Source organism: Ictidomys tridecemlineatus, chromosome 5, assembly GCF_052094955.1.
Source record: "Ictidomys tridecemlineatus isolate mIctTri1 chromosome 5, mIctTri1.hap1, whole genome shotgun sequence".
Classification (NCBI taxonomy): Eukaryota; Metazoa; Chordata; class Mammalia; order Rodentia; family Sciuridae; genus Ictidomys; species Ictidomys tridecemlineatus.
The window spans coordinates 170881668-170901763 of NC_135481.1; the positions used below are offsets into that span (position 1 = coordinate 170881668).

Sequence of the window (20096 nt, forward strand, 5' to 3'; positions counted from 1 at the left end):
AGACCCACTACTTGTAAATCTTTTGCATTCCCTTTTTTATAAATTGAGCTTTCAAAATCTTTTTCTTTGTGTATTGGTTAGTCCTTGTTAGAGAAGACTGTTCTGGAAGTTCTTCAAACTCCTTTCCTTTTCTGGCTTTTATAGGCATCCCTGAGTGTTTTTCTGGCCAAGTTGTTCCTTGCTTTTGGTATGGCATAGGAATTTTTTTCTTGGGGGAGGGCGACTGTTTTTTTCTTTGTGTCTTATATGCTCAGAGTTTTATTCAAAAATTGACATTGAGTTTTATCAAATGCCTTTTTGGGTTTCTGTTGGTCCTACTGTTTTTCCTCCTCCTATCTCCTGATATGAGTGGTAGTATGTACTAGCCTTTCCCATTTTTTTGGTTCTCATCCAGTTTTCTATCAGGATTATATTAGTCTGTCAGATCTTTTCCTGGTGCTTTGGAGCTGTCTGAGTAGCGTGAAGTGACTCCACCTTGGCCTTTGGTACTTGCTTGGGAAGCCCCTGGGTGCCTAGTTGAATGGATGGTCTGCTCTGTCCTTGGGAGACTTGTCCAAGAGCCTGCTTGAATTTATTTATCAAATTTATCCAAGTCTTTTGCTTACTTTCTAGACAATGGTCCTCTTTACTCTTTTTTACTTTCTTTCTTTTTTTAATGGACACAATACGTTTATTTTACTTATTTATTTTTTTGTGGTGCCGAGGATCAAACTCAGTGCCTCACACCTCACACATGCTAGGCAGGTGCTCTGCCACTGAGCCACAACCCCAGCCCCTCTTTTTTTTTCTTAGTTTTGAGTGGACACAATATCTTTATTTTTATTTTTATGTGGTGCTGAGGATCGAACTCCTCAGTGCCTCATGCATGCTAGGCGAGCACTCTACCACTGAGCCACAAACCCAGCCCCTTTTTATTTTCTTTAGGGTATTTTGTGGCTTATATTTTCTTGTTTAACTGTACAGATAATTTTACAATTTCAGTTTTGTCTTTGATCCAGTGATTATTCAGGAGAATGGTTAAACTTTTGAAATTGTTAGGGGATCTTGATAATTTTATTTAGTTTCTTTTTGGCACTATAGTAAGACAGAGGAAAATGTAAATATACCTTTATTTTGGGATTTGAAATTTTCCTTGTGGCATTTTTCACAAATGCTCTTTACCATTGTAAATGAAATTATTTTCTGTGGGGTTCAAAATTTGCTACCCATTGTGTTAGCTTTATTCGTTGTGCAGGTTAGATTCCCTAACCTACATTGCAAGATGGATGAGGAAAGGGAGTCTGTGTTAACTGTCTGTTAAGTATCTTCTTGGAAAAGGCTAAATTTGTTCGTTAAGTCTTTGATGTTTCTTCTGCAGTTTTAAACATATGGGTTTTATTTCAGTGAAAGAATGTTCAGAATGTAAAGATTGACACCATCATTGTGAATTTTAAACTTCAGCAATGTAAAATGACCCTCTTACTCATTTAATACTTTCTGACATGAATCCCATGGTGTTTGGCTTTTTTTCTTGGCAGTGCTGAGAATTAAGCCTAGGACATTGTGCGTGCCACGTGAGTGCTCTGCCACTGAGCTACAGCCCTGGCCTGTGTTTGACACTTAAAAACTAATAAGGCAGCATTAATTTTCTTTCTTTCTTTTCTTTTTTATTTACTGAAGTATTGTCTTCAAGTGTTGGCCTTTATTTTCTGACAAGATCTAAGAGTATTTTTAATGAAATGAATTTAACTTGTTTATAGGTTTAGTTTGTGTTTTTAGTCTGTGTTCTGTTTCAAATCCTAATAAAGGTTTCCTTGGGCTGGTGATACTAGATGGTAGAACACTTGCCTAATATACATGAGGCTCTGAGTTCAATCCCCAGGATCCCATCTAGTCCCTCCCCAAAATAGTGATTTCTTTCTTTCTTTTCTTTTTCTTTTTTTTTTTTTTAATACAATGTCTTTATTTTTATGTGGTGTTTCTTTTATTGTGCTACCAAGCTACATTCCCCACCCCTGTTTTTTTTTTTTCTCCCCTTGTATTGGGGATTGAACCCAGGGCTTCATGAATGCTAAGCCCTCTATCACAGCTGGTCCTCAGCCCTTTTAGAAGACTTATTGAGGTATGGTTTTAACTCACCATTTTAAAGTTCATCCAGTGGCTTTCTGTATATTCACACAGCTCTATGACCACCGTTACCACAGACTAATTTTAGAGCATTTTTCTCATCCCACAAGGAAACCCCAGATCCACTTGCCACCCCGGCCCCAGGCAGCCCTCTCTGTGCTTGCTTTCTCTGTAGATTTGCCTATTCTGGACATTTCATACACATGGACTTGCACAGCATGACTGGCCTCTTTGTTCCTTTCGTTTAGGTCCAGTTAGGAAATGCTGATTACTCATGACATGGTTTTGCCCTTTGCCTTTTCCTCCTCCGTTCCCTTCTCTGAGCTGTGCTTGCCTTTCTGTATTCTTTCTTTTCTCTGTTTCTCAAGCTTGTCCTCCGCTTCTGTTTCAGCTTTCTATTGTTTTGTTTTTCTTTATTGCTTCTCAGTTAATTAGGTTCTTCCCCATCCCTGCTTGTTATCTCATGGTCTCAGTTCATGTTCTTTATATAATTATCTGATTCTTTTCCTTTTACTTAATTTTATTTTTTTAGTACCGGGGATTGAACTATGCTCTACCACTCAGCCAAGTCTCCAGCATCTTTTTTATTTTATTTTTTTGAGACAGGGCCTTGCTAAATTGCCAAGGCTGGCCTTGGACTTGGACTCCTCCTGCCTCAGCCTCATGAGTTGCTGGGATTACAGGCCTGTGCCACTGTGTCTGACTATTTTCTGTTTTGAGATGGGCTCTCACTGAGTTCCCCAGGCTGGCCTGGAACTTGTGATCTTTCTGTTTCAGCCTCCCAAGTAGCTGAGATTATAGGCATGCACATGCTTGCCTTGCTTTTTTTTTTTTTTTTTTTAATGCCACTTTTAAAAAAGATTTTATAGTTTCCTCCTTTTTTCCACCTGTTTTTTCTTTTTGCTCTGCAGTACATCCTCTCTGGGTGTGGAATTGTGAAGTATCCTAAATGTAGTCTTTGGCTTCTTGGGCATGTTGGGCAGTCATGGGAAGCTGTGTTTGGGTACTTGCAGGGGTCAGTCTCTTGCCTACAGCATTTGGCTCCCAGCTTTCTCCCCAGTTTCTACCATGGCTTCTCTCATCACATGGTGTCTTCCTCTTCTTGTCAATGTTTACTTAAAATTTTCATGAATGAGCAACACTTCTAGAGCTTTTCTCCTGTAGATGTCTAAGACGTGCCTTGCTGCTGGTAGATGCCCCTCCTGCCTGGCTCTCTGGATCCTGTCTGGTGTGTGACGTTCAGCCTGGAGCAGGGGAGATGGAGGCAGGAGTTTACATCTGAAGGGCAGAGGGTGTCACCTGCTCAGGCTCTGAAGGCCCTGGCCTGAGGCTGGGACTGGGAAGGCTAGTCTGGCTTCAGGTGTGGCTTCTTTCCTGTTACTGATTGTCAGCCCTTCAGTATCACAGTTACTTGTTGGCTTTGCCAGCCATTTGATGAAGGGATCCTACCATGAGAGCTCTGAGATTCTTTTAGTTTTGAGCATAATTGTTGTTGGTTGCCTGATTGGGGAAATGAAAAAATAGTAGGGAGTAAAAGTAATTCCCCTTTTCACTGAGCTGGCAGCAGCGTGGGTGGACTTGTTCATCTGAGCTGTAGGGTTTGGAAAGATAGGTTTTAATTTCCCTTCTTTGTGAGGGTTTAGAAGTGTAATCCCAGTAGCTGCTGGGGTTCTACGATAGAATATCCAGACTGCCAAGTCAAAACCTGCTGCATATTGATGTTGAGACCATAATAGAGGCCTGCAGTAACCGTTTGTAACCAGGCGGTGGCTGTTGTGTAACACAAATGGCATTTATAATGAGGTGGTGCGGTTACACAATTTGGGCCAGCCCGTGTGGGTTATAAAAGCCAAAATTGCTTCAGTACCTGAAAACGTCTCACACTGAGCACCAGGACAGTCACAGCATTGCACAGGCGTAGTGGGTGGGGCACTGGTTAAAAGACATTTATTTTGGAAGGGTAAGGTTTCACTCTGAAGGTAAGACTGTTTCTTGCTATAGAATCTCTGTTTTGGTGGGGGTGAGTTCTGTGGCTGCATGGATTGATTTGTGTGTCTGAATGTGTCTGTGCTTCTTCCACGAGTGTGTCTGTTTCTGTGTGTGCTTCTGCGTGAGTCCATATCTGTGAACATATGTGGGATTTTTCTACACATATATCTTTCTGCCTGTGCATGCCTCTCTGTGTGACTGTGTAGATGAGCGAGGAGCCTGTGGTTCAAGTTTGCCCAGCTGGGTTATTAGAAAATCTACAAAGCCTTTCTCAGTGCTGTCAGACATTATTTAAATATTAATAGCTGAATATTAACATTTATGCAACTCTAGGAAAGCAGCATCCTTCATTTAGTACATGAAAAAGAGTAACAGTAAAATCTCTATCTGCAGCAGTTAGATGTCAGATTCCATGTTTTTCAGATGCCTATTTGTTTTATTTTCTAAGACCAGCCTTGGGGGCTGCTAAAGCTCTGTTTTTTGTTTTCTTTTAATGTTTTACTTTATATAGAATTTTAGAAGTTTGAAAAGTAGGGGTATAAAAAGTAGTTTTTATATTGTCTTATTGTTCACAAAAAGGAATATAAGTGAAACAGATTTCATGCAGAGATGCAGTCTCATATAGCTGAGTGCATATATTTTTAAATCCTTTTTAAGGTTTTTGGATAGTAAGAATGCTAGATTTAGCTGGGTATGGAGGTGCATGCTTGTAATCTCAGCTACTTGGGAGGCTGAAATAGGAGGATTGCATCAAGGCCAGCCTGGACAATTTAGTCCAATCCTGCCTCAAAATAAAAAGGACTGACTGGGGATGTGTCTCAGTGTGTCCCTGGGGTTCAATCCTTAGTACTTCTCCCCCCCAAAAAGGGGTTCAAATACCAGAGAAGCCACATGTATCTGTGGCATGTAGTTCCAAGTGATTGTTTTCTCTTTTTTTGGCGGGTATGTTATTTATGAATTTCTTAGGAGGAGCATGTTCCTTTGCAGGGGAAAAAAAAAAAAGTGACATACAGGCATGAATTGTTCAAAGGATCAGGGAGAAGTCTTGCTATTTCTATCATCATGTGCTTTGGTGTTAACCTGGGGCAGTTCCTGTGACCCAGCCCAGGTAATTGCAGTGCAGTTTAGCAAACCCACAGTTCAGCCCTCATCCATCAGGGAGGTGAAATTTCAGAGCTATCATTCCTTGTCTCAGGAGGATCTGTAGGGAACAGCTGTAACTCTTGGAGTAGCAAGAGTGAGTAGGAAGGTAAAGGATATTGAAGAAGTGATTTGCAAACGGAATGGGGAGCAGGTAGTTGAGAAAACCAAGAAAATGTGTCAGAGTCCAGCCAAACTGAGCTGGTATAATGAATAATTAGGAAATCAGGGGAAAGTGGAATGAGGCCTCTGCAGGTAAGGGAAGGAAATTTGGTTTTGGCACTTGAGGCCAAAAGAAGGTGTGAGAATTTGTGGAAGTGGAATGGTTTGCTCCTAAGAATAATTCTGAGAGAGCTGGTAAGTACTGAGCTTGAGGCAAGGGAGTGGACAGTTGTTTGAAACCCTTCTCCCAGGAGGGAGGGTGAGTTTAAACTCAGCTGGAGGTGACCCATAGTTCTCCTGAGGCTTTCTTCTCTGAAAAAGAGAAGGTATGAGTCATCGACTAACTGAGAGGAAGGGTGGAACCAGTTGGCACGGTGGAGCTGTTAGTAGGGCAGAGTCATTCTCCTGGATGTTACCTTAGCCTCCAGGTTAGCCTCTGTATCAGAAGGTGGGGCCATCATAAGCCAGAGAGCATTTGGAGACCTGGAAGAGAGGAAAGTATTTTGCCAGGTTTCTGTTCTCTGACTAAAAGGCTCAGGGGTCATCCAGTCAAACTGGACTGACTGGGCTGCACAAAATAACCACACAAGAGCACAAATACCTCTTTCTTTGGGGTCGCTGTGACGGCTCCTCTGACCTTAGGGGTCTGCAGAAAGAGAGAGAGAGAGAGAGAGAGAACGCGAGCGAGTGGACGAGATCACACGCTGACCCCTTTTATTGAGGGAAGCTATTCAAATGAGGCAAGGGGTCAGGTTTCAGGGGGCTGAGTATCTTCCTGATGTCCACTGTCAGCAGGTTGACTGACACCTGGGTAGGCCACATCCAAGGGCCCAGTAAGAGAAGGGGACACACACAAGGCACTTCCATGGAAGATTCTACCCTAAACACGGCAAGGGGCTATATTACAAAGCAACAGGTGAGCGTAGCTTCACCCATGGGGCTGTAGCAAGACACACCCATGCAGGAGACAACGACCACATTTCTTTGTGTGACAGAGCGCCTCAGCACGCATCCAGGGAGTGTAACTCAGTCACTTGTAAGGTTGGCCTCCCACAGTATTTATCCAGGAGATTTCTTTTCTTTCAAAATAACCTTCAGATGTGATCTTTCAGGCCTTTCCATACCCAGCTAAATCTAGCATTCTTACTATCCAGAAACCTTAAAAAGGATTTAAAAATATATGCACTTCGCTATAGAGACTGCATCTCTGCATGAAATCTGTTTCATTTTTATATTCCTTTTTGTGAACAATAAGACAATATAAAAACTACTTTTTATACCTACTTTTCAAACTCCTAAAATTCTATATAAAGTAAAACTTGAAAGGGAACACATGGCCCAACTTGTATTTTCAAGAATTCTTACCTGGCCAGATGTGGTGCACATCTAAGCAACTTAGTGCAACCTGTTCTCAAAAATTAATGAAAAACGGCTAAAGATGTGGCTCAGTGGTTAAGTACCTACTAGGAGTTCAATCCCTGAACCCCCTACCCCCCAAAAAAAGTTCTTATCTGGCCTTCCACTTTTGCCCTTGACTTTTGTTTAAGGGTAAACTAAACCAACCTCTGTGCCTCAGTTGCTCAACTGTGTAATGGAGATAACAATCCTTCCCAGAATTTTTGTAAGAATTAAGTGAAATCTTGTTTGTATTTCTGGAAATGATAGTCCATGATGCACTTGTTTTTATAAAGCCAGCTTTTCAGTGGCTTCTTTAATGGTTAGGGATTAATACATTTTATTTTATTTAATTAATTAATTTTTTTTTTTAGGAGAGAGAATTTTTTTAATATTTATTTTTTAGTTTTTCAGCAGACACAACATCTTTGTTGGTATGTGGTGCTGAGGATCGAACCCGGGCCACACACATGCCAGGCGAGCGCGCTACCGCTTGAGCCACATCCCCGCCCCTACATTTTATTTTTCTCCTTCTCCTCCCCACTCCTTTTTTAGATATCCAGGTTTTATCTGACTTCTTTTGAAATTCTCTTCCTCTTAAGAGCATAAGTCCATCAATCAAGACAGTGACAGAAGGCAGAGATAGCTCATTGGGGTGCAATGCAGAGCCTCTCAGTGGCATCACCTAGGATGTTTGGTATGGGGCTCTAGTAGATTATTGTGATTAATATTTATGAACAAAGGACCACTCTGATGTAATGATTATTGGTGGGCAATCTGTCCATCATTTTGGAGGTATTACGGAAAGCTCTGATGTCAGTCCAATAACGAGAATGTGGTGTTAAGAGAAAAGAAAAAGGAAGTTTTATTGCTTAGCAAAGGAGAAACACTGGGACTCTCATCCCAGAGGCTGTTTCTCCCCAGCAGGGAGAGCAGAGGTTTTAAAGAGGTGATCCAAAAGGAATACTGTTTCCTGAGACTTGGGAGGCAAACTCAAGGAGGGGAAGATGAAGGAGGAGAAGACCTGGGAGATCGGATCAGGAAGGAGAGATCAGGAAGAGGAACAAACATGTCCATTTAAAAAAATATGTCTCAGTGGCAGAGCAGCGAGGGCTGTTTTCAAAGCATAAAGTAGATCACTGTTACAGCGAGTTGGGGGATAGGATATTTTGTTATTGGTGTCATCTTGCCCCACTTTCTCACTTTGGCAGATTATTTCTATGGGTGTGTGTTTGAGTTCAGCAAAAATTAAGTTGGGCTCTGGGAATATGTGCCTTTGTGTAACTGCAGAGCTTTAGGACTTGTTATGATTGATTCCATATTGCAAGGCATTTACCTTGAAACTATGAGTTTAGCAGTCATTTGAGGTGGGTAAAAGAAAAGAGATTTCTTTATCTCTCAGTTTTCTCAATTTTGGAGCATGGAGGTGGTTCTCTCCAAGGCTGCCCATGCTGAATGTCATCACAGAGGGGGCATGAGTGAGAGGGGGAGATCACATGTTGAGATGGAAGCCAGAGTATGATTCAGAGGTCAGGCTTGCTTTTTTGGGGGGGCAGTACCAGGGATTAAATGTAGGGGTTATTCTACCTCTGAACTACATTCCCCGCTCTTTCTATTTCTTGAAACAGGGTCTTGCTAAGTTGCCGAGGCTAACCTGGAAATTGGAATCCTCCTGCCACAGCCTCCTGAGTAGTTGGGATTAAAGGCCCCCAGACAAGCTTTCTCTTTTATAATAAGCCTCTTATAAGTTATTAACTGGGGGCCCTTCCAAAAGCAGTGCCCCCAGATGACTTTCCATAAGGTTCCACCTCTTGAAAGTCCCACGACCTGTTAACATGGAGGACCACGCTCCATATCAGCCACAGCCAGGCTGTGACACTGGGTCCCCCTTCCCTTGTCAGATGTGCTCTGAAGCTTTTTGTTCTGCTAAATTCCATTACATTAAAAATTCTACACCAAATTAATTTCATGACCTACTAGTGGGTACTAACTTGAGAGTGAAAAATAAGAGTAAGAGTTCTTGGTTTTGGAGAAGGCTGCAGAACAATTGAATGTTTTTCAGACACGCCCTGTGAGCATAGTTGTCATCACAAGATCTAATAATAATCACTACTTACAGGTCCATACATGATTGCGAGATCTTTAAATGACATAATTATAGCTAGGATCAGCATCAGCATTGTAAGCTTCCTAAAGCAGTGGACTATGTATTGGGTAACTCATTTTATTTGAAAAGAGTTGATCATATATAAGTTGAAGATTTGTTCTAATAATCTTTTTTTGTTTTACGTGGATTAAAAGCATTTAGGTCACATGTTTAGCATTTAGCAGAATTTAACGGGAGCAGCCACAGTTTGACGGTAATCCTTTAATAATGGGGTTTAAGCACAGAACCACAACTTGGCTTTTAAAATGCGCTTTATCATTGAACTGGTGGCTCTTGTTTTTGTCTTGGTGAAGACCAAAGTTTCAGCCAGCAGCTTGGGGTTTTGATGTCCTCATTCCCAAAACGCCTTCTTAGCCACACTCCCACCTGTCTGGGATAGGTTGGTGCAAGAAAAAATAGCTTTATCTCAGCCCAGGTTGCTCTTCCCCAGGGTGGATCTGAGGACCACAAGCATGAGAATATTTTGTTGTTTGTTAAAAGTGTAGCTTCCCAGAGCAGATCTTTGGAATCAGATTTTGAGGAGGGACATTTTTTAAAAAAATGGAATTATAGAAGTTTTTCAAATTTCCCTTCTAAAATCAGCTTTATTGAGGTAGAGTTTACCTAGAGTAAGTAGGTATGTATACATGTGGGGCCCCCAGTGTCACAATCAAAGCATAGCATGCTCCCATCACTCCTGAGCTGCCTTTTCTCCCTTAGGAAGTCCTTCCCTACCTCCATTCCTATACTAGGTAGCCCCTGACTGTATCCTGTCCCTGTAGGTTAATTCTGCTTTCTTGTTTCTGACTTACTTCACTCAACGCAGTGTCTGTGTGCTTTATCCATGCAGTTACTCAGGGCATCGGTTGCCTCCTTTCTACCATTGAGTAGTATTCCTTTGGATGGACACATTATTCACCTGTTCACCTGCTGTCCATGGACCATTGAATATTTCCAGTTTAAGGCTAATAGGAATAAAACGGCTTTTGAACTTTTGCTTACAAGTATGAACCACAGATTCTTACTCTTTGATCTTTTCTCTCTTATCCTTCTTACATCCTGTAACTGTAGGTTTTGTGCCTAGATCACCTGATCACATGATGGATTTGCAGTGTATTTGTTTTTGAAGAAGTGGTCATTCAGTGCCATCTGAGGTTAATGCGTATTTCATTGGTATTTGTTGGCCATCTGTTTTATGCTAACAGCTGTATATGCCAGGGGGGATTCTACACTGGGAGAGAACCTTTAGTGGTTAATTCTTTCAGTGATCAGAGGCTTTGTATATTGTATGCTGGGAACTCTACTAGGTGCTGACAATGGTAGTACATGTTTTTTAGGTTCTTTTCAGAAACATAGGGTTTTAGTATTTATCTCTAAGAGTAGCTCAGTCCTTGAAACCTGGTTGGAGGTCCCCTTGGTGTTTACAGCCCTGTAATCCCAGTGATTTGGGAGGCTGAGGCAGGAGAATCCCAATTTTGAGGTTAGCCTCAGCGATTTAGCAAGAGGCTACTAGAAAACAAAAATAATAAAACAAGGGCAGGGAATGTAGCTCAGTGGCAAAGCACCTCTATGTTCAATCCCAGTACAAAAAGAACACAAAACCTCTGTTTGGCTAATACTGGCATACTTTCAAGTCAGTATCTTAAGCCACAGTGAGGGGTGACACTGATTCCTGGATAGGAAGAGAAATGGCCAGGTAAAAAACATTGAGTACAAAAGAAATGACTACTAGGCAAATAGCCGATAAACTAACCCTTGTTTTGCATTTTTACCCGATTATGGGTGACTGGAGAGCTAGTAATTTCACTATTAGGTACTAAAAGATTTGTTAGTGACTGAATGTTTTACTTGTCTACTTATTCATAAGTTTCCCCAATTGCTATTTTTTTTTCTTCTTCATCAGTCTTGTGTTTATTTTGAGGTGAGTTTTATTTTGAGACTGATGATTTCCTGCTTGCTGAAAGGTAGTGGTTTTTAACCCTGGCTGCCAGGGAGCTTTAAAATAACCTAGATGCAAAGCATAATTTGCAGAATCTTCACTTTTCTCCAGTGTTTTCTGTTAAGTTATTTTAGAACTTTAAACGTGAAAACATTGCTCCACGCTGCTGTGTCTTTAGCTCTCAACAGAAATTTCCTTTATAGTGTGTGTGTGGCGGTGGTGGGGGTGGGGGGGTGGGGAGGTGGGAGGGTGCTGTAAAGGGAGCCACCAGTGCCCTGGGTTGGAGTGTGAAGGGAGGAAAGAACTGTGCTAATTGCAAACATCGGCAGGCTCTCGGGGGAGAAAGGGAGCCTGTTTTTCATTGCTAAGTAATTTTAGAAAATATAGAAGAGTATAAAAAGAAAAATAAGTTATTTGAGTTTGATTCATGTTTTGTCAAGTGAACATACACTTTACACAGATATTGTAGGTTAGTGTTGTACCTATATATTTTTAATGAGATTAATTGCTTTTAATCCTTTTAACTCATGGCCTCATTTTAAAAAATCACATTCAGCATTTTCTACTCAATTTTTAATTGTGTTTAGTACTGTTAACAGGATCTATGCCTTCTTAACCAATTTTTAAGTCCACAATACAGTATTGGCAAGTATATTTCATGGTGTATCACATCAGGTCTCGTCCCCCCATCCTTATATATAGTCCCATAGCAGCCTTTTCTTTTCAAACCTTAGGCCTTGCTTTTCTGGATTTTATTACAGTGAACCAGTTGTCTTGGCATATATGTTGGAAAATCCGTATCTTGTGCTGTGATTTGAAGTGGCCCATGTCATGCCCGTGTCAGCCGTGGGTTCTTTGTTCCCTGGTGTTAGTTTGATTTTGTATCTCTCTTAAATCCTTCTGTTTCTTCCAGCCTTAGATTTGGTTTCTAGCTGAGAGAGCACATTCCTCTTACTATTTTTCAGACCTTTGTGGCTATTCTTGCTTATTCTTCCAGAAAGAAATTTCTAAGAACCCTTCCTGTCTTCCTTTGGGCTATTAACTAGTAATTATTAAATCTTTATGGTCATGTTTATTGGAAAGTGAACATCCTGGCAGTAGCTTTTCTGTTCAGGACTATTGTCTGCCTCTCTTATGTTCCTTAGTAATATTTTATTGTTTTCTTCATACTTTGTTAAATTTTATTTATTAATATTTATCACTATTATTGGCATTCTGAGCAGGAGTCCTTCCTTTCATTTTCATTGGGTTCACAGACTTTCCTGTGAATAACTTGGGTTTTGTGGGCCAGATGGTCTCTGTCATAGGTTCTTCTTTGTTGTCGTTCACAGCGTTTTTAAAAAATGTAAAATCATTCTTAACTGGAGACCAAGAGGCCAGCTGGTAGTTTGCCAGCCTCTGATGTAGACACTTAATGCTGGCATTTGGGAAATGTTTGATTCGGTTCCATTGAAAGTATCTTGCTTTTTTTTTTCCCCCCAGTACTGAGGATTGAACTCTGGGGCACTCAACCATTGAGCCATATGCCCCAGCCGCACTTTGTATTTTATTTAGAAACAGGGTCTCACTGATTTGCTTAGCGCCTCACCATTGCTGAGGCTGGCTTTGAACTCTCAATCCTCCTGTCTCAGCCTCTTGAGCCTCAGGGATTATAGGTACACACCGTACTTGTTCATGTGTTCTGTAATTTAATTGCAGATTCTCTGATTTTCAGATCTCTTAATACAGTTGTAATTTGGACTTTTCCTTTTGAATACTTTCTCATCTTTGTGTGCAGTGCCCATGTTACCAGAGTCTTAGGCTCCAACACATCAGGTCCAGCCGCTTGTCCCAAAAACCAAACAGAAAAGTAATGGTGAAAAGCAGAGTAGGTACCTACAGCGTAACTACACTGAGAGGGCAAGGGAGATCATGTTTTCACCCCTATCTTTGAGGGACTGATAAAGTCTTAAGGTTTTGTAGAAAAAATGAGGGCAAGGGTGGCAGGTTGCACAGCTGGAAGCTTTGCAAATCCACCAAAGCAGATGCATATTGATCAGGTATGATCTGGACCATCATTATCTCAGGATTGGTGAGGTGAGGACTTTGGTCTATCACAAGATGCTTATTGATCAGGTCTGTTATTCCTGGAATCAGGTGACTCGGGAGCACAGGAAACAGATGCGAAATGGAGACAGAGATGCAGATGAGAGTGAAGGCTCTGAGTGCTTTTTAGACTAGCAGTGATGTTGAATCACTGACTTGTTCCTGACGTAATGCACCTGCCCTGTCAGGTATAGGTGTGATGCAGTAGGAGTATTAAGCAAGAATGACTGTTACATATTAAGTTCCTTTAAAAAAAGACAATACCTCATTCCAGAACTTTTGAGGAACCTTTAATATACAAGCCAACTTCAGCGCTGGGAACCATAGGTCTGATAGTGAGACTCTAGATTCTGCCTCTTGCTCCTGCAGCTGGCTGGGCAGGCAGGTGGACATTATCTTTCTGTTTTGAGACCATCTTCATGGTCCTGAGACACAGTGATGAGGTGATAATCAGAGGAGGTATCGACAGAAGATACCCCAAGAGAAAGGGGCAATGTACAGGCTGCCCATTTTTGAGGGATGGCATGTTCAAGATCCAGAGGGTTAGAAGAGGGCCAGCACCTACAAAGAACTGAAGCAGAGCACTTAGGAGGGGGCTAAAGCAAGACCTGGAGAGGAGGTTGGGAGGTTCCTTTCATCTCTCACTTGTCCTGCTGTCATCATCATGTTGTCGTCATTATTCCTGGGGAAGGAATTTTGTCATTCTGAAACTAATTGTCAAGTCATCAAAGAGCATGCTAACATTTTATGGGATGCTCTTGGTGGTTGCAGAATGGACAAGTGTTTAGGGCCATCAAGATGGAACAGGAAGATGATTTAAGTTCTTGGGGAGATGCTGCTGAGAGATGATGGTGACCTGTTCTGAGGAGTAGCCAGGTGGGTGAAAAGAAATGCAGATTGGGGAGTTCCTGATCTGATGAAGGTGGGAACCCCTCGTTTCACCCCTTTCTGTTGGGGTAACTTAGTAACATCAGTACTTCTGTGACCACCTCACAGTGTCTTAGGGCCATTAAGATGGTTGTAACACAGAGAAATAATGGCCACCTGCCTGCTTAGCCAGATGGCTGTTGGAATAAGAGGCAGAATCTCTGGAAAAGGCACCCAGCTCTGTCCCTTATCCCTGGATCACCCTCATGAATGACAAAGAGGCAAGAAACCACCTGCAGGTCTTGTGGAGGCAGTGCTCAGAGGCCAGCTGGCATGGGCTCTGTTTGTCCAGGGAAGTCATCTGTAGCTAAGCATTGAAAGGGAAGTTTTATGTCTTGTTGGTGTAAGTAGGACAGGTGAGAAAACTGATTAAAATCCGAATCCCCTTCCACTGCTTTTGGCTCTGTATCTTTTGGTGAGTAGCTTTACTTCTCTGAAGCTCACATTCTGCTTTTGTGGACTTAGAGGGCACATCAATCATATGCTCACTGGCTATTAATAACTGCCATTGATATAAGGACAGGTAAGAGATGTTCCTATCGCATGTTGGCACTTAGCAACTAGAAAACTGCTCTTATTCATCCTGCTGTATCTTCATCCTGGTCTTTCATCCTTTGGCTCCTCCTTCCCCTGTCAAGTGGTCAGGGACAAGACAGCAGGTAGACTTGCTTATTCTTTTTCTTTTTGCAGGGAGTAGGATGGGATGAGGGGCATCATGAGTTGGTGAACTCTCCCCAGATTTTCCTTCTTGTTTGAGTATCAGTTTGAACACAGACCCTAAACTTCACTCTGCCCTCTCCCTTTGGCTTTCATCTTTTGCATTTTGCCTGTGGACCTTGGCATTTACCCACACAAAAGTTCATCCTGTGTGGAATGAAACCTCTGATCTCAGGTTGATGTGTGGTTTCTGGCCTTGTGGACTGGGGTGCGGAATGCTCTGTTTTGGGAACAGTTTCCAAGATGAGGGGAAATGTGTGTGTGTGTGTGTGTGTGTGTGTGTGTGTGTGTAAATTATATATTTAGTTGTAGTTGGATATTATTTATTTATTTTTTACGTGCTGCTGAGGATCGAACCCAGTGCCTTGCGGGTGCTAGATAAGCCCTCTACCGCTGAGCCACAAGAATATATATTTTTTGTTCAGTAGTCACTGTGTTCCTCCCCTCTCTACCCCTATTGCGGTCCCCTTCCTGATTCTGAAGCCCTCTCCCTGCTTCCTTCCTTAGATCCCCTTTTCTGTGCACTGAGGATGTTGAGCAGCACCCTGGCCTTTTCCTGCTAGAGACCACTAGCTCTCTCCCAGCCTTGACGGCCAAAAATGCCTCCAGACCTTGCCACGTGTCTTGTGGAGAGTGGAATCATTATGGGTTGAGAACTACCGCTTTAAACAAGCGTGGATATGGCAGGATTGAAAATGTAGCCCCCCAGAAGAATGTGCTGGGCGAACCCAGCTCTCTCTATTATTCTGGTGCAAGTTGATGTTCCAGCAGCTGTTTCTTTTCATTTTCCCTTTTTACCCTCTGACTGTTGAACTCTCAAACTTTGCATAATTCTTTCTTTTTTCTTATCTGTTTGTATTTTATTCCCCTCCCTCGCTCAGCCACAGGATTTGTTGAATGAACAAGTGTCCCATGAAGAATTCCTTGAACAGAGTTTCCTACTTGTATTTCCACACTCCATGTAGTAGGCTGTCTTCACATTTGCAGGGCATTTTGGTTGGATTATTTTGTTCTTGACGGGAAACTAAGTAATTGGTGGTAAAATGTGACCATGGGCTCTGCCCCTCCCACGGCTGCATGTGAGCATGATTATTTTCTTTATGAAAATCCAGGCATACGTAGGCCCGTTTTACTTATGTGTGCCAGCCCACGTAGGGATTCCGTGTGCCCTCTCATTTTCAAAGCTGAGTTCTCCCAATGCTCGTAAATCTCGGGTGGGTCACTTTTATTGTTTAGGTCTCACTTCATGGTTTAAAATTGAGGTTTTATTGTCTGCTGCTTCACTGAGGCTTGGCTGCATAGAATTGTTCTAGAAACTTCCTTATTTTGACTTTTTCTTAGATTTATCTCTTAGTTCAAAGCATTACGTTATTTCTTTTTTTTCTTCTTTTTTTTTTTTTAATTTTTTATAGTTGTAGATGGACAGAATGCCTTTATTTTATTTTTATGTGGTGCTGAGGATCGAACCCAGGGCCTCTTATTTCTTAAATAAATGTCAGAGTCTCTCCAATTTCTCTGGGCTTGTCAGATGCATTCTGGGTCTGGTAATGTTGATCCCTCTCCTTCCACCTCCTGTCTTTTCCTGTTTCTTGCCACTTTACCTTCCTTTTTGGGGGCAAGAGGGAGGGTTTGAGTTTCTGTTTTAGGTTTATTTTGTAATTTCATTCATACTGAATGTTTTGACTCCTTTTTTTGTGTGTGTGTGTGGTATTCTGCCCATTTTAAAACTCACCTTGCTTCCTTCCTGGAATTCTGTGTGACCATTTAATCCTAGGTTGATTTTATTTCCTCTTTTTAATACTTTGAATGCCTGCCTCTGCCCTTAATGGGGCACATGTAGCGAATATTCAGTCATGATAAATTGCCTATATCCACATCATCCAGTGTGATAGCCACCAGGCACAAGTGGCTATATAAATTTAATTAATTAAAATTCAATTTCTCATTTGCACTAGACTCATAAGAGCCAAAGGTGGCCAGTGTGACTCCTGGTCAGGGCAGATACAGAACATTGCTACTGCATAATATTCTGTTAGGTTAAACTATGTTATGAGATATATCCTAGTGCATGTCAGAGACTTACCTTAATCGTTTTTCCCCCCTGATATTGTGATATTTTTGATAATCTAACTTAGTGGTCCTGGTTTCCAGGGGGCCATTCAGAAGAGAATGGGTACTTGAGAAGTATATTTTTGGATGTTTGTATCTAACTAATATGACTTTTTCTGTACAGGGAACTATATGATCCTGGGTCCTTGGGTTGTATGTGTGCTTTGTGGTGATTTGTTTGTAATCTCTCTTGCAGGTGCTGAGATGGTACTCACAGGTTTCATATCCATCTGAGAATCTGGTGCTGCAGGCACCAGAGGAGTTGACTGATTTGAGCTCCTGGCTTGAATAGCCTTCACTCCCTCACACCACCGGCCACTCAGGCTTACTCAGCTTCTCTTGATGATGGGTATTGGCAAGAACACCACATCCAAATCAATGGAGGCCGGGAGTTCCACAGAAGGCAAATATGAAGATGACCCGAAGCACCCCACTTTCTTTACTCTTCCGGTAATAGTGCTCCTTATCTTCATTCTTTAGATCATTCTAAAGTAATTCTGCATAGAGTCAGTGTAAAACAGGCTTTAATACATATGTTTTCAATGAAGGCTCCCAGCCTGGAGTCCCCTGCTGGGATTAACTCCAGGGAGGAAGCATGCATTGCTAATAACATTGTAAAACTGGCCGGTACTTACTGCCAGATATTGAACCTTAATTTTTTTTTTTTTTTATCCAAGAATGTGCTGTTATGAAATATGGTAATCTCACCTCTCCTTTTATTGCAAGGTGGGAGGGGAATGGCATATCATTTGAAACCCAGTGCCTGTGGTTGGTGTTATGGCTGCAACATCCAGAATAGAAGTAATTTTATCCAAAGAAGTGGTATCAGACAAGGCTGATCACACTCATCCATTATATTCAGTACTAATGTTTTCCCCCAGATGTCAGATTATGGTTTGATGTGTATAAAGTTTCTTAAAAAGTATTGGTTATGAAAGGGAAAAAGCTCTTTAGAGAAAACTTGCTTTATGGTGTTTGTCTCTTAAGATTGGAAATATGGTTAAGTCAAGAATACCATTCTAGGATTTCTTAAAACCTGGTTCTGGAATTTGCCTTTTGTGTTGGGTAGTGCTCAGTGAGAAAAGCAAGGTGTGAGCATGTATTTTGATTGATTACATTATTTTGATTGATTACCCGTGCTCATATTTTGTTTTTACCTTAGCTCTTAAAGAAATGTTCTCTGATTTACAACCGGCAGCACTATTTTCTTTTTGCCTATAAAGTGAAAATTACAAAACTGGATTTTCTATGATGTTTAAACTAATGAATAGCTTATTCATTAGTTTGTTGTTCATGTTTAAATTAGACCAGCTTTGAAGACTAAAAAGGAGTTTCCTGCAGGTCTCTCCTGGCTTTTTTTTTTTTTTTTTTTTTTTGCCTTAGAGACCAGCAGATTATTTATTCCCATATTTCTTTACTTCACAGACAAGAACTGAACCATGACTTCACCTCCCCCTTGCCTTGCCATATAGTCTAGGATTTGGGGTTAATTTATTTTAGCATTGAACTGGTGATATTTTATACTAGAATTCACCAGCATATGTTAGCAGTTCTCCTGTTCCCTGTTGTCTTTTGCATCCTTCTGATTCCTAGTTAGTTCACTTTTCTTTTGAAACACACCAAGTGTTTGTAGATGGTGACTCTTAGTGTTTGCATCTGAAAAATTATTGTATTTTGCTCTCAACTTGTGAATAAACTTCTAACTATGCGCTATTTCTCTTCCACTGCTTCCTCGCACCCTTCTCAGGGCTGCCCTCTGGATGAAACCTCCAGTAATTTCTACTTTATCTATTTGTAAAATCATATGTTTATATTGGATTTTTATTGTAATGATTATTCTACAATTTCCACTTGGTTCATTTCTGCTTACCTTTAGTTCTTAATTTCTTGAACATGTGTACTTTTATAAATTTTTTTACATTTTTATATGAATTTGGTTTTGTTTTTCTTTGTTTTGTAGTGCTAGGAATTGAAGCAGGACCTCCTGTATGCTAGGTGTGCACTCTGCCATTGAACTATGCCCCTGGCCCTTATATGTATTTTTTTAAGAGATTATATATATATATATATATATATATATAGAGAGAGAGAGAGAGAGAGAGAGAGAGAGAGAGAGAGAGAGAGAGAGAGAGAGAAAGAGAGAGAAATTTTAATATTTATTTTTTAGTTTTCGGCGGACACAACATCTTTGTTTGTACTTGGTGCTGAGGATCGAACCCGGGCCACACGCATGCCAGACGACCGTGCTACCGCTTGAGCCACATCTCCAGCCCTATGTATTTTTTTTAATATTTATTTTTTAGTTGTAGTTGGACACAATAACTTCACTTATTTATTTTTATGTGGTGCTCAGGATTGAACCCAGGGCCTTTCATGTACTAGGTGAGCGCTCTACCGCTGAGTCACAACCCCAGTCCATATATATTTGTTTTTAAATGTTTCTTCATTTGAATCATTAAGAGCGCTAATATACCTTTAAAACAACAACAACAACAACAAAAACCACAGTATTGGGGATTGACCAGGGATTCGAATATGCTAGGCAAGCTCTCTACCTACTGAGCTATATTCCCAATCCTTTTTATGTTTTAATTTTATTTTGAGACAAGGTCTGCATTGCCCGAGCTGACTTTGAACTTGTGATCTTCCTACCTCTGCCTCCCCAGTAACAGATTGCTATTACGCCTGGTTACCAACATACTTATTTTACAGTCTCTCTCCAGTTGTTTTCTTTTCCTCTGGATCTTTGGGTATTTTCCTCTCTATGATCCAATAGAAAGCTTTTGGAAAGTGCAAAGGTACTTTCCTGTCCTGTGTAAGTCCAGAATCTGGTCATAGAGTGGAGACTTTGTTCTCTCCCCTGGGAGTGCCCACAATGACATGAAGGAGTGTGGATTCCTGCCGAGTCCTCTTGTCGGGCTTCCGGGTCCAAGCCCTGCAGGTTCCGGCATCAGTCCCGTTTATTGCTTTATGTTTCTTACGTGTGGAAACATTTTTTAAAATAAGTTTGCCTATTTGGGGGCTTTCCTCTCTGTCACTGTTATAATTGTAAGGGTGTGGTTGGGAAGGCACATTCTTCAAAGCGTTAATGTCTAGGTGCACCATTACCGGGAGTCCTTGTAAGCACAGGGGAGCTGGGAATGTGGTAACCCAGAGTTGGATATAAATATGTCATTTTGAATGACTTGCTAATGAACAGGACGGAGGTGGAGGCTAGGAATGGGATTAATGTGGCCACGACCTCTCTGAGGCTTATGTGCATCTATCTGTTCTTCATTTAGTCATAAGATGCAAACACTAATTTAATAGAATCCAACAGCCTTAGAGCTGAAACTGGCTTTAGAACATTCCTAGTGGTTCTGTGGAAGGTAAAATGCAGGT

General features: G+C 41.2%; 1 protein-coding gene across 9 annotated transcripts in view; it reads left to right on the forward strand.

Moving 5' to 3' along the window:
* The window catches only part of Slc23a2 (solute carrier family 23 member 2), a 113674-nt gene that overhangs the window by 34052 nt on the left and 59526 nt on the right, over positions 1 to 20096 (forward strand). For 7 of the 9 annotated variants that reach the window (XM_078051453.1, XM_078051452.1, XM_078051459.1 and 4 more), the window contains one exon: positions 16912 to 17165. In XM_078051453.1, the coding sequence (XP_077907579.1) occupies positions 17058 to 17165 (108 nt within the window). In that variant the 5' untranslated portion in view covers positions 16912 to 17057. Of the gene's footprint in view, positions 1 to 3951; positions 4086 to 16911; positions 17166 to 20096 lie in introns of those variants that run through there. The other 2 variants (XM_021723184.3, XM_021723185.3) reach the window with 2 other exon arrangements.